The sequence below is a fragment of the Scleropages formosus genome, chromosome 4 (genome assembly GCF_900964775.1).
Source record: "Scleropages formosus chromosome 4, fSclFor1.1, whole genome shotgun sequence".
Lineage (NCBI taxonomy): Eukaryota > Metazoa > Chordata > Actinopteri > Osteoglossiformes > Osteoglossidae > Scleropages > Scleropages formosus.
This window is the reverse complement of record NC_041809.1, coordinates 20,707,345-20,722,079: the sequence shown is the minus strand read 5'-3', so window position 1 is coordinate 20,722,079 and position 14,735 is coordinate 20,707,345. Positions and strand designations below refer to the sequence as shown.

Below are 14,735 nucleotides of genomic sequence, written 5' to 3'. Positions count from 1 at the left end.
GTATTGTACTATTAAATTTGTTGCTTTCCGGAACATTCAACTGAATGTCTGTGTATTTGGTGGAAGGCGTGTATGATTTTTGTTATGCACGGGCCGTGTGAGTGTGTATTTTCTAGGCTGTTTTGGCGGCAGAAAGAACAGAAGCATAATCCAGACCAGATCTTAATTGTACACCGCTCGTTTCTGTTGCACCCTCCACCCGCTCCTCTGTTCTTCCACCTGAAAGGGCTTTTGGGAAGCCAACACCAGACGCACGCTGGGCACGGGGCTGGGGCTGCTCTCGCAAAAGCTGCTTTCCTTCGCCTCCTTAGAACTCACATGACCTCCTGTTACCCGCATGCAATTTTGCAGTCAAAGAAAAGTGCTCTGCAGGGAAGTGACCAAGGCTCACGGTCCCTTCTGCAGCGGCAACAAGGTCCACTTCTTAGCCCACTTAAGGGTACGCCAGTGGATTACCGCACCGCGCCGCGCCGCGTTTTTCCCCACAGCTGGCCGAATGCAGAGCGTGTATTTGTGTGTGTCCGTCGAATAGTGTTTGGACGCATCCCAGGGGTGTGCATCGCCACCTAACTGAGAGAGAGATAATGGCCCCTTTATAAAACCCCGCAGTGCTTCGGTTCCAGTTAATGCTGCTGTGATAATGCTGCATTCAAGGGATCCGAGCCTCTGCCGGAGCAGCGTCGTCGTCCTCGTAGACGCGGCCCTGAAACGGTAGGTACGGTGGCGTAGCGCTGGCGAAAGCTAACTCTTTGTGCCTGTCGCAAATGCACATGGGTGGAGAGAGGGAGTGCAAAAGAGAGAGGTGTTTTGATTGCAGCCCCCCCCCCCTCCCCAGGTCTACCTCTGGGCAGCAACGGAGCATTGACGTCAGTCTGCCTGCTCAGTATTCACGGCGTGAAGTGGGTCAGCACATCTGACAGCCCCCGACTGCGCTTGCCTCTCACCTTGATGTTGTCAGTGCATGTGTGTCTCACCTCCCGCCGGTCTGCGCAATCCCACATATACTTACCTCTCCCTCTCCCAACCACCATTAACCCCCGCGGCCCACCTGCCTGCCCCCACTGGAGGACCACCTCTAGACATGACCCATAGCCTCTCCTGCTGTGGCCTTTGGTGGAACGGAGGGCGTGGTTTCGGCGGAGTCCGTCTGCGTGATGCCATAATCCTTAAAATTGCTGTGCTATACCACGCCGAGAAGCGGCGTCATTCATTAGTGCCAGATGCCGTCAAGATGCGCAAGTGACGTGTAGAACGCTCCGGAATGCCGGCGCGTTCCGAAGCCAGGTGGGGCGATCGCTTCGGAGGGACCCATGCTGGCGGCGCCTTTGGACGCTGGTGGGCGACGTGGGCCAAGGGTGAAGCGTACTGCTGGCTGTGGCGCGAGGACACGCACACACATGGCTGTGGGCCAAGCGAATGAGCATATTACAAGTAACCCCAGCAGATTGCTGCCGCTAGAGGGGCGGGAGGGGTTCGGCGCAGGAATTTTCCCTGAGTGCCGCCTGCCTTTCCTGGAAGAGGCGGGACTGAAGAACACGTCGTCTTTATGTTGCTGGATATCGGAAGATTACATCGTTGGTGTTTGTCTGTGGGGTTTGACCTTTCTGTTTATGCAGATGGTATGGGTTTTTTTTTTTTTTTTTTAATTGAGATTTCTCTTGTAGAAGGATTGGATATTGCAAGCCTGTGTGAGGCACTTTGAGAATCCCCCCCCCCCCCCCAAAATCCCTGTTTTATAACAGGCCACATGTGTTTGTGTGACTGTGTGTGTGAGAATTGTTGGGGGGGGGGACACACACCGAAATGTCAAATCCCCCTGCTAGCAAGCTATCACAGATGAGTGGCGAGGGAAGGGGGGGGTGGGGGAGAACATTCTTTTCCTTTCTGCTCCTGGGAGAGCAGCCACCTAGCGCTTGCACAATGACAGCCGCTTCCTTTCCGAGTGCGATTTACATGTTTTGCTCATAGAGGAAGCGCGCCAGAGAGGCGGCAGGTGTGCCCTGCAGTCCGTCCCTGCTCTTTACCGTCCCCGGCGTCCGTCTGCTCTCCCCGTGCGCTCTGGTCCCCTTCTCTCCGCCCGCACCTCTTACTTACCGCACGAAGCACCCCCAGGAGGGGTGTGTCCGCATTCCCCTACAGCCCATGAAAAAACGGAGGGCCTTCCACGTCGCCGACACCGAGGTTCGATGTCTCCCGGAGTAAAGCCACGCATTCAGCCTCTGATTTCAGTCTGTGGTTTCTTTTCTTTAGGAACTTTGAAGGTTTTCGTCGGGGCTTCGCTGCAGCGGGTTTGATGCAATGCCTCCCCTGTGAATTAACGGCGGTCTTTGTCTCCCGCAGACTTCGGCTTTGGAAACTTCTTCCAGCCAGGGGAGCCCCTGGCCACGTGGTGCGGCAGCCCCCCCTATGCTGCCCCTGAGGTGTTTGAGGGACAGCAGTATGAGGGCCCCCAACTGGATATATGGGTACGGTGCAAAGCTGTGGTCGGTGAACCCTATTTAACGGGGTAGAGTCACAAGGAGACTCTGTGCACCATGTATGTTCACGTTTTGCTGTGTGCGCCCCTCCCCGCAGAGCATGGGCGTGGTGCTGTACGTGCTGGTGTGCGGAGCCCTCCCGTTCGACGGACCTTCTCTGCCCGTTCTCCGTCAGCGCGTGCTGGAGGGCCGCTTCCGCATCCCATATTTCATGACGGAAGGTAGGGCGCTCCGCAGAGGGTGCCGGAGCACACTTACATTTTACATTTACATTTACAGGCAGTTCCCGAATTACGAACGAGTTCCGTGCCCTCGGTCTGTCTTTAAGTCGGATTTTGACACAAGTCAGAACAGTTGGGTATGGTGGGTATCTAACGTCAGTTTGCCAGCTGGGTCATTATATAGCATATAGTGTACCTTTCTATGCAAAAAACAAAACATTCAAGAAATACTTTGAATACACTGAAACATTTAATATAATAATACAGCAATAATACAGTGTGATGATGATAAAAAATGTAACTAGAGTATTTATAATAAAGAGAGACATAGAAAGAGATGATAAATGTTACTACTGCGAACAGAGGACACGGAGGAGACTGGACCCAAGTGCAGGACCGTTTATTCGGAACGAAAGGAGATGGGTTCTCGTGGTCGGGAACGGGCGAACTAACGCAGACGAGGATCCGAAATCGCGGTCGAGGGACAAGGCAGACGGTCGTTATCCAAGAGATGTGGAACAGGTCTGGGGAACCATGAGGGACAGGACTTGGAAGAGAAGAGCGAGGGAGGTTTGAGAACATGAGGGGGGTGTTGTCTGGAGCGAGATTCCGCAACTGGGAAGAAGCGTCTTTTGTAGCCGAATCGAATGCTCTCTCGGAGGGAGAGGGAGAGAGAGACGATACGCGTGCAAGCAAAACATTCAAGAAACTTTGTTTTCTTTTCCAGTGTTTGTTGTGTTTCACCTTTCGCTTCATTATTTCCTCTTTAGTTTCAATTGTGATCGTTTCCCTTTTCTTGGATGCATCACCATCACTTGCATCACATTTACGCTTTGGTGCCATGGTTGGGAGGGTAAAAACAAAAAAAATTAAAGCCAAATACAGTAACACATGAGACACTGTTACAGGAAAAGAAGGAAGTCTGTCCTCGGGCTCACGAGCCGACAAACCGCTGTAGACACGCGATGTTTTGACGCACGTTGCAAAGTAGCCCGTTTGTTATTACTAACCAGTTGTATATACAGTAACTCTAATTTTTAATATAATAGGTTTAATTATGAAGTTTTCATTTGAATGTTACTTAAGGGTGACAAAAAAATTCAACTTCTGGTCAGTAAGGGGTAAGGGGGGTGGTTCGTAAGTACAAGTTGTATGTAAGTCGGACGTTTGTAACTCGGGGACTGCCTGTATTCATTTAACAGATGCTTTTCCTCCAAAGCGATGTACAACGGTTACTACGTAGTATTTAGCTGACACCTTTATCCATGGTGATCTGCGGTGCTAGATACACTGCGCTGAACTTCGCACAAGTCATTCACCCTTCTGCTTGGCCCGTGAATGAGAGAAAAGTGCCGCGATGGGTGGAAAGGGTTACTCTTCCGCTGATCAGGACCCTACGAGGAGGAGGACTCAATTTGACTGGAGAGGACAAGTCATTACATCAGACGGCTTGTTCTGGTTGAACGCTGCTGAAAGCATTTCTCGGAAATGTGTTCTTGCAGAGTCCTCAAGCGCTTGATGTAATTTGGGGTAACATGGGGAGAGGGGAGCAGGTGTCAGATGATTAAGTTCTTGGAAATTAGTAGAACTTTGCTCAGGACCCTCAAACTATTGAGCTGTGTCCATATTGAGTGGGTCATCGCTGTGTCCCAAGGAACAGAACGTACAGAATGCCATTTCCTCCCAGCATGTTCTCACCACGTCTGGGCTGTCACGATCACTCCTCACCTTGCACCACTAGGGCAGGCCTGTGGTGAACACACTCTACACCACACGCCATTTATACCGAGCAGCTCTGTCATAACCACTACCTACGGCCTTACACCATTTCACCAGCAGTAATGCATGACAGGCCGAAGTGTTGCTGCTAAATTGTAGTTGTGTGGGGGGGGGAATTAGTCCCTTACGGCAGTCATTGAATCTTGCGTGGTCTCAGCTTTACGCGAGCAACGCATGGTTTTTTTATGGCTGTAAAATTGTTAAAAAAAAAAAAAAAAAAAGGTGATTCCACATGTGAATAACACGTAACATGCCACAACGCCAGCTAAGCTATCTGATGAACTAAACGCTCTCCCAGGGGCGACAATTCCAGATACCCATCTCTTATACCCTCCCCTCATGTTCTCTTGTCCATTAACATCTCAGTATAAGTTAATAGCAAAAACCATTTTGGTGTGTTTCTTAAATATCTTCACTCTTTCTTATTTTGCAAGTATAGTGTATTTTTTAAGCATTTTGTTTATTCACATTATTTGTTCTTATATGTACTGTTATTGTTTTATGTTAGCCCTTGCAAACAGTACAATATCCCTTAAGCTTTGATTGTTGAAATGGATATGAACACTGATCCCCCTGTATTCTGCTTTCTCAGGATACGCTTTTTCACGTCTAGCCTGAGATTTATTAATACCACTTATCATTAATTTGTCGATTTTCATGTATTCAGCCTGTGACAACCAGTCCAGAATGGAGACATTTGGTCCAGCTCATTAAACTGAGGCCACATTTGAAATTTGCACCAGTGGTCTGTGTAAGACTGAGACCCACTGCATTGTGGGAGCAGTGTACCCACGCTGTCACTTGTGTTCTGGTACTCTACAGTCTCACATGCAGTCACGTTTTTGTGTTTGCATCTTCTGTTTTGCAGCATTGCATTTTAACTTCATTATTCCTTTATTTAAAGGTAACATATAGTCTTTGCCCTGCTCAACCCGGTCCACACACAGTAATAGTACATTTTGTTTATGAAATCGTTGCTGTTCTAATTTTTTTATACGTTTACACCATTCGTGTTCATCCTTCATGAAAGAGGAATTCCTGTGAATAACTTTGTGTTACCATATAGACTCAAAACCTTAAATAGGGACTATAAAGTAACGGACCTTTAGATAACTTCTGCATTTATAGAGTAGAAGAAAAAGTTAAATGAAATAAAAATCATTGTTTCTACTGTTGCTAATGTAGACTTAAAAAAAACTAGTTCTCAGAGAGAGAATGATGAGGAAGCTTTTTACATATACACATTGTATGTTTGTCACAACAATTATGTAAGATTCAAAAAAGCTTCACGGAAAAATGCTTTGCACAGTTCAACATAAAAATTAAATTTTTTCCCCCAGGACAAACAGCAAAAAAAAAGTTTCAAAAAAAATCTGAGGGGCTAAGTGTATAATGTTTTTATTGCTGTTCATTCTGTTTTAAAATTACACTACTTTTTCTTACGACATTAGGCATCATTTAGGGTAATTTTAATAACTTGGGATGGACTTGGGATGAACTGGCAATTTTTCCCTATAAAAATAATGGAATTAGTAATAATAAATTTTTTTGATATTCTGTAATTTAGATTTTAAATTTTGTCCTACAAAATTGTGACCTTCAATTACTGACCAGCTTCCTTAACAGAAGCTTTTATATTTGTTACTTACCTCTACACGGTTCAGGTTATGCATCTTTGCCTAATGGTGAAGAATCAGGGGCTGTCACTACCACCGTGGTGTGTTTCCCAAAAGCACCACACAACTTGCTGTGAACAAACTGAGGAGCGTGTGTAAGGAAAGTGCGCGCGCACACACACACACACGCTTACTTTCTGAACCGCTTGTCCCATACGGGGTCGCGGGGAACCGGAGCCTAACCCAGCAACTCAGGGCGTAAGGCTGAAGGGGGAGGGGACGCACCCAGGAGTAAGGAAAGCAGGCTCTGAATAATGTCCCCTTTCTCTGTGTACCTCATGCCAAAAAAGACTGCGAGCACCTGATTCGCAGAATGCTGGTGCTGGACCCCTCCAAGCGGCTCACCGTGACACAGATCAAGGAGCATCGCTGGATGGCTCTGGAGGTGCCTGTGCAGCGTCCCCTGCTCTACCAGCACAGCGGCACTGAGGAAGGGGGCAGCAATGAGCCCGGTGTGGGTGAGCACAGTGAGCAGGTGCTCCGCCTAATGCACAGCCTGGGGATCGACCAACACAAGACCATAGAGGTAAGCTTGGGAGACCCACCACCCTGAACCTCAGCCTAGAGGTTACTCATTTACAGAACAAGTTACTGTTCTCTGCATGCTGTTGAGCAGGGTGGTAACGGGTCACATTTTCTCCACCTGCGTTTTCCACGATAAACCAAGTTTACTTTTAAAAGTACAAAACCCCAGACAAATGAGAGCATTTCTTTTCAGTCCCTACAGAACAAGAGCTACAACCATTTCGCTGCAATCTACTACCTGCTGGTGGAGCGGCTCAAGGCCCACCGCTGCAGCTTCCCCGTGGAGCAGAGGCTTGACGCCCGCCAGCGTCGACCCAGCACGATCGCCGAGCAGACAGTCGTCAAGGTAACCCGCCGCCACCACCTGTCATGCAGCGCCATCTCCTTGGGCTGTGCAGGTGTGGCTGCTTTGTTGGCTGCCCAGCATGGTGCCAGCTAGCCTTTGCCAAATACTTCATTAATAAGGAGTGCAGGACAGCAGTAACGGTCTCTTCTTCTCCGCTCCCATGCCAGGCAAGCAGTGGCTCCGCACAAGTGGGGCTCCTTCCTCAGAGCATGAGGCTCCTGCGTTCCCCTGCGCTCCCCCAAGCCTCTGCCGATGCTTTCACTTTCCCCCAAACCCCGTGCCCACCCGAACACAGCCTCATGGAAGAGGAGGTGGCCACGCCACAGGTCGGTAGAACTCAAAGCTCTTTGCGACTCTTGTCTATCCCACGTACCACAAACAGGATCTTGTGTTAAAACACCTCTTCATTTTCCCATGTTTAGTATGTCAAGCAGCTACCCTGCAGATTTTCAAGTAATACTGCTGTAAACCAGTTTAAACCAGACAGTTAAGTGTGTGTGTGTGTGTGTGTGTGTGTATATATATATATATATATATGTTGTACATACTACATTCAGGTAATCCAAACATGAACGACTGTGTTGGTAGCGATGTTTTACCATCTTACGCCAAGTAACTAGTTCAGTCATGAGTTCAGTGAACGCACGCGGTAAGGTCGTCTCAGTCCGTGCTAAGACAGCTGATGCCATTGACGTGATCTAGACTTCCCAAAGGTGCATGATTGCCTGCTGAGTCCAGTTCATCCTCATGCTTACCCCCACATACACGGTGTACTTCTTTCTCTATGTTATGCCCTATTTACATTGTTTATTAATTTAGCTGACTGTTTTCTCCAAAATGACTTACAGTCCTAGTCTACCTACAATTATTTACCCATGTAGAGCTGGGTAATGTTACAGGACCAATTTTAGGGTAAGTACCTTGCTCAAGGGTACTGCAGCCGGAGGTGGGGATCAAGCCTGCAACCTTTGGGTCTAGAGGCAACAGCTCTAACCACTATGCTACCAGCTGTCCCGTATTTGTGTACTCTTCATTATTTTGTAGGTAATTCTTGAAAGCAGGGCTGCTTTTTATTTTTTTCGAGCATTTTTGACACTGGGGCCTTAAGCACTCGGATCCACTGAGGACGTTATGTACTCCGGCAGTGACATCACAGTCATCAGGGTGGTTCTGTTGGTAAGGCTGAAACAGGGTGCTGGTTGTTCTAGTCCTCATTCTGAGAGGGCAGCTGTTACGTAACGCAGCTTGAGGTCGTTGCAAGGCCTTCCCAAAAATCCATTTGTCATGGAGAGACGCTCAAAGGGCGGCTACACGTGCTTGTGTCAGCAGCAGTTTCCCCCTGCATTGAGCAACAGTGTTCTTGGCATCAGACTCATCAGGAAACTGTGACCGTGGTTTTGGTTTCCCTGGAAACCTCCAGATGATATGTGTCAACGAAGCGCGCACGTGTGTGTGTGTGTGTGTGTGTGTGTGTGTGTGTGTGTGTGTGTGTGTGTGTGTGTGTGTGTGTGTGTGTGTGTAGGGGAGGGGCGGGGGCACACGCTTGCTTGGCTGTGCGACTGCAAGACGACCTGCTCAGCCAAAACGCACTGCTTTTTCCTGCACTACAGACTTCCAGTCCATTCTCACTCCTGCCTCCCATTGTCTGAGCGACATTCTGCTTTCTTTTCCTCAGTCTCTATTCTGGCACAGTGTCTGAAGTGCTATGAACAGTACTACAGTGGATGTCAACATGGTTGTCATCTGCCCCTTTCTGAACCTGACCTAATCCAACCTAGGGTTCTGTCCTCTGCATTGGTGGCAGCAAATCTGTACATGACTGGATGAGATTGAAGGGGGGCCCGTGTGAAGTAGCTCTTGCCCGTTTTATCCTCTCAGACTTATTTCAGATATGGCTTTCCAAATAGTTGCATGTTTCAGCACAGGAGGCCTTATGAAGAACAAAATTAACTAGGTAATTCTTAATCAGTAGTAGGCTTATGGAAAAGATGAGAACAGGAGCACTGAGGGACTCCCGAGTTGCTGGTGTTTTGGCTTCCTGCTGTCAGCACACCCTCTCGTCCCTCCAGGTCAACGGTTGCCTCTTGGACCCTCTGCCCCCGGCCATCCGCAAGGCCAGTGGCTCCCTGCCCAGCAATATGATGGAGACATCCATCGATGAGGGCATCGAGACCGAGGAGCCGGATGGCGAGGATGACCCCATGCACGTCCCTACCGCTGTGCAGGGGCCCCGCTTTGGCCAGAGGCGGCACACGCTCTCGGAGGTCTCCAATCAGCCCGGTGCAGTACCGACCACAGGTCAGATATCCAGTGTCGTCATTTGAGCACAGCACCAGCAGCGTAGATGCATGACCACAAAGGTCGATGATCTTGTTTGTTTAACTGAAGACCAAAGGTTAAAAAGAAGCAACGATGAGTGGTGCACTCTTCCAAATGGCTTGAACTTGCAGTTTGTGGTCATTACCTCATGTGTGGTCGCTATGAAAAATAGGTCGTGTTATTCAGACAACTGCCTTCCTGCCTTTTTTTTTCTTCATAATATTAGGTCTTTAGGAAATGACTCGCATTTACCTCTGGCACAGTTTAGTTTGCTCGGCTGTGACATTTTAAATTTGGAACGTACCGTGAAGGTGTTCACATGCTTGAATGCGTAGATGGTGCTACAATTGCGGTCAGAGGGTGTTGCGTTCATGGCGGAGTCACCCGTGAATGTCCAAGCCTGGGCTATTAAAGCTTTGGGATTTTGCGTGTGTGTCTTCTGACCACAGCGAAGCTCTTCAGCATGGGCCACAACCCGTCCCTGGGCAGCATGGATTCGGAATGCGACATGGGCTCCATCCACAGCGACCTCAGTCTGCCGGAAGACGCGAGCACCGTTACGGAAGCGCCGCTCACCAGCGCTCCCATGGGTGGTGTGACTCCGGTGTTCGTGGGCCCGCGTCCTTCCCACCCGGCCACGCGCGCCCTCGGCTCCCGGTGCAGGGAGGCCCACAACCGCTCTCCTATCAGCTTCCGGGAGGGCCGGCGCGCCTCCGACACTTCCCTGACGCAAGGTACGCCGCAGCTGCGGGCAGACGTGTATCCCCGGGTTCTGCATTGAGAAGTCTTGAGCGCTCGTTTCTCAACCCCGCGCCAAGCCTCCCGTTCCAGCTCATTCACACGCGTGTAGATACAAATTAACTGGCAGAGGCACGGTTCTAGCCCTGCGATGACTAATTCTTTGAATCACTTCCTGCTTTGAAGTCTGCCCACGCAGCACCCTATAATTTTTAATCATGTCGCCTGTGTAATTGCTCTTAATCACTGGAAGGCTTAGAATAACAGGCCCCTTTGTAATGCCTGTCTGTCCTATCCGAGCCAGGACCTCTGCCGCTGCATTTGTCTGCTGTGATCAGGTGAACTGGCTCCGTTTTCACTCGTCAGTGTTTCTCAGTTGTGGGCTGTAGTGGCCCATATTTGACTTCTTTTTATACAGCTTTTTATATATATATAGGTACTGGTGTGATGAACATTGGTTCATATGGTGGAAAGAAAGAAAGAAACTAAGAATCGCACGTCTGCAACTATGTCTCTTTCTCCTAATGTAATGCACACATTGTATTTTCTATGACATGTACGTCGCTTTGGAGAAGACCGTCTGCTGAATGAATACATGTAATTGTATACCTTGTCTTCGTCTGTGGAGCAGAAGAGGAAGCAAGTTGCTGTGTGCAGTCCTGCCAGTTGTCTCTGGGGACTTCGGGCAGTTTCAGTCTGTGAGAGATTCACTCCCTGGCTCTCTGCTGTCTTCCTCCTCAGGTCTTGTCGCCTTCCGGCAGCACCTGCAGAACCTGGCCCGCGCCAAGGGCATCCTCGAGCTCAACAAGGTGCAGATGTTGTATGAGCAGATGGGTTCCCAGGAAGGGCCCTCTCTCGAACCCACCGGCCCCAACCTGCAGGACCTTCTGGACCCCCAGCTGCAGGTCAGGGCCAATACTGACATGCATGAAACCCTCCCCCCCCCCACCATATACACATCTGGTCCTGTGCAGCACACCACACATCATAGCTGAGGTCCAGGGTTATAGGAGTGAGTCGTGCGTTAGGGTTTGTGAGCACCGTGAGGCCCCTCAGCAGCTGGGGCTGCGGGAGGCGGTGGCCATCGAGGAGTCTGTTTACCTAGAGTAATATCGCAGTCATAGAGTGTTTGTAAAACAGACTTCAAATTGCAGAGCTCTTCAGGATACAAAGCAGGCTGAATGGAGATTAGCTGTACCCATCAAGCATGGTAAGGCACTCATTCACATCCTATTGAATAATGAATTGGTGCTCTGGCCCCGTGTGTGACAGGGCGTTGCCGTGCCTGGGGTCAAACCCCATCTTGCCACAGTTACCTGTTTCTGCGAGAGGTGTGCGGTGGACATAACCTTACCATGTGTGCATGTTTTCGCCTTAAGGTGCCTGGAACCCATCAGCAGAACTGCATGTTTTCCAGTGGAGCCCGGCCCCCGTTGCTGTCCCGGCGACAGAGCCTGGAAACGCAGTACCTCACCCACAGAGTGCAGGTAGATCTCTGCTCGCAGGACACAAACGTTTAGAAGAGGGGTTGATGCCCTACGTCAGCTTCCCTTCTCTTCAGTATTTTCTTGGGGCTTAGTAGGGAAAATTGGGGTTTTCGGGGTGATCCCAGCTACCAACCCCTCATGCTCCCCCGGTGTAAAACTGCATGTCCTCAGTGCTCAGAAGCCAAGGTCTAAGCATCCCAACTCTTCGTTGTCCCTGCAGAAAGCAAACCTCCTGGCAAACAGCCCTGGAAGCTGTCAGATGTTCTGCAAGGAGATACCGCGAAGTCTGGAGCAGCAGCTGCAGGAGCACAGGTAAGAGGAGCCAGGAGCTACATCTTGAAGGGGTGCGTGTTTGGAGGTTAGCCTGCTCACACCCTCTTCCTGTGCCTGTCCTTCTGTAGGCTCCACCAAAAGAGACTCCACCTTCAGAAGCAGTCTCAGCTGCAGGCCTACTTCAACAAGATGCAGATCGTGGAGGGCTCCTACCCTCCTCACCCAACGTTGGGACTTACAGATTCTGTAGTGCCTCCTCAGGCACAGAGCGGGACCCCCCCAGGACCGGTGCAGACTAGTCCCCAGCAGTCTCCCACCTTCACCTGTGCTCCGGCCCTTAGCCCGCTGATGGAGCCCAGCGCTGAAACCCTAGCCTACAGCCCATACCTGGGCCAATACCTCAATGTGGGCTCCGCACCACTGCCCTCCCAGCTGCCTGAGGCCCCGAACTTTAGCTATCCAACATGTGAGGTGGCCCTACCCCCATCAATAGAGACCCAGTATGACGAGCAGTACCAGTACCCCCTAGACCCCGGGCAGCCTCCCCCACCAATCCAGGCCGAAGGCCCGTCTGCTGGGTACGAAGGCCTAGCCCTACCTGAACTCAGCACTCCCTTCCTGGACTGCGAGATGATGGAGACAGTGGACTCACAGCATGGCTTCGTGCTGGTCAACTGAGCAGAGACAGCAGAGACACAGCATAACAACCAACAGCAAGCCACGCTGTGGACAGGTGGAGGCACTGGCGCTTTTAGGGAGTGGTGGGCATGTCACCATGCTTGCTCACGGTCCAAGACCTTACCCTTTTCTGTTGTTTCTGGAACCTCAAACTTCTTCACCAAGTCCCTCCACATACGCCACAAGATTACCCCCCAGGAGAGTGCTGTGTGCATGGGACCTGAGTGTTCTCTTGTACTGTGTGGGGAGAGAAGGAAGTTTTCCGCACAAGGAAACCCAAGCACCTCAGAGCTCCTGCATGGGGACTTGTTCACTGCGGTAACGGCGCAGAGTTGGGTGGCGGCTTCACCTCCTTAATAGAGCACAATTTTTGTATAGACGTAGGACAAGGACTCAGCTCACAGGTTCCTTCGTGGGCTTGAAGTTTGGCGACACGACAGACACTGAGAATGGTGATGCACACTTGAGTTGCATTGTATATTTTTGTTGATGTGTGTTGCAATACTGAAGCAATATTTTCATCTGAAGTGGAAGGAAGCCTTAAGTCGAAGCCATGCAGGTTTCCAATGGAGGACACAACACTAAGTCACGTGACACTGGGTTTAGGCTGAATGCTCTGAGTTTCTCAACAAAAGCTAAAAGGAACATTAAATCAGCCTAGTTTAAAAACACAATCAGACAAGTGCTGCCTGAAACAAAACATGACCTTTGTAGGAAAGCATTTGTAACATAGAGCGGAGCGGCACTTTTGCCAGGGCACTTTTTCGAAGGCAGTAATAATGTAACAGAGAAGATGGAATAGATACCAGGGACGAGTTCAGAAGGCAATAATCTCTGAAAAAAGGCTGATGGGAGAGTTAGAGCAGAACCACTTTACACGATTCCACGTACAGCTCTGGACTTCACTTCCCATGATCCTTTAATCCATCGAACTCCCCCGCGGCGACTTTTCTTTAACTCTGGTTAACATGACAGTGAGACATGTGTGATGCGTTAATGAAATGTAAATGTTTTTGAGCAAAAGGAGACTAAAAGCTGCCGGTCCCTTACTGTAAACAAGGGTTATGTGTCAGTGATTTGATCTTTACGCTGTTGTAGAAATTAGGGGTTAGAGATTGTGAAGACCCAAAACCGGCTTACAGGAAACAACAAAATTGTGTGTTTGCTGTGGTAGTGCTGTGCCTTTTTTATTTTCTTTTTATTCCTTTAATTTAAAAATGGAAAATGGATGTTGATTTGGTTCTATTTTTGTTTTTAGAATCCTTTCTGGAAGTAGTTTTTACAAAGGTACAAAACCAAATCCCCTCCAGAAGTCCTGTGTGAACCCCACCATGTGGAGTTATGGGCTTCCTAGTTAGTTTCATGACAGTGCTGTTTTGGTCCATCAGTATATGCCATTCAGAAGTATTAGAGCAATATTTATAACCAATAACTATGATACAATGTAAAGATTGTGAATGTGTTATTTCCTTGTCTGTCATTTCACATAAACAGGAAAAAGACTGGTTGGAAAAACAATCTATAACAATTACCTTCATTGCTGTTGATCATGCATAAGCTAATGTGCTGTTGGGATTTTAAAAAAGGTAATTTGAAACTAATCCCTTCAAGTGTCTCTTTTTTTGCCGGAAGTGTGTTCTTGTAGACCTCGTGTTGACCTGGATCTGCTGGGTTGATCTCAGATCTCATTTAATCAGATGGAGTTACACACACAACAAGAATGGATTTGGATAGCAGTAAGATGCCTAGTGTAGACCTAAACACTGGGCAAAATTACTCAAGACTCGCAGTATTAAATATGTTCGGGTGCATTGGTGAATCTAAGTTGCCCATAGTGTTTGTGTGAGTGATGGGTAAGTGGGTGATCGCCCTGTGATCAACTGCCATCCTGTACCCTACCCTGAACTGGACAAAGAGGTATTGATGTAGGGCTGGTTATTTCAAAAGATTTTGTAAGACACCATTGTTGACATGGGATTTTTGTGTGTACTCTGTTGGATCCATGGGATGGTGTTGTACCACATCTGTGCAATTATGGTTCCCTGGAAACTGTTTCTGATGGCTGGGATGGGAGAACTTTTGGAGAAACCCGGACTTGCTCCACAACCACACTGGAGCTGTAGTCCATCGCCTTCCATCAGTAGCGAGATGCCTTCCTAGAGTTACACCGTATGGTTTTGTGAGCGCAGACCCACTGCTTTTACTCGGAGAACGGA

At 49.1% G+C, this 14,735-nt stretch overlaps 1 protein-coding gene across 2 annotated transcripts in view; it reads left to right on the top strand.

Annotated features, from left to right (window-relative positions):
* Positions 1-14,120, top strand: part of LOC108936192 (serine/threonine-protein kinase SIK2-like) — a 32,894-nt gene extending 18,774 nt beyond the window's left edge. For both annotated transcript variants that reach the window (XM_029250878.1, XM_029250877.1), the window contains 11 exons: positions 2,341-2,465; positions 2,575-2,698; positions 6,444-6,679; positions 6,872-7,024; positions 7,192-7,350; positions 9,094-9,322; positions 9,793-10,077; positions 10,823-10,986; positions 11,461-11,568; positions 11,789-11,880; positions 11,970-14,120. In XM_029250878.1, coding sequence (XP_029106711.1) covers positions 2,341-2,465; positions 2,575-2,698; positions 6,444-6,679; positions 6,872-7,024; positions 7,192-7,350; positions 9,094-9,322; positions 9,793-10,077; positions 10,823-10,986; positions 11,461-11,568; positions 11,789-11,880; positions 11,970-12,519 — 2,225 coding nt within the window. In that variant the 3' untranslated portion in view covers positions 12,520-14,120. The remainder of the gene's footprint in view (positions 1-2,340; positions 2,466-2,574; positions 2,699-6,443; positions 6,680-6,871; positions 7,025-7,191; positions 7,351-9,093; positions 9,323-9,792; positions 10,078-10,822; positions 10,987-11,460; positions 11,569-11,788; positions 11,881-11,969) is intronic.
* Positions 14,121-14,735: the final 615 nt, after the last annotated feature.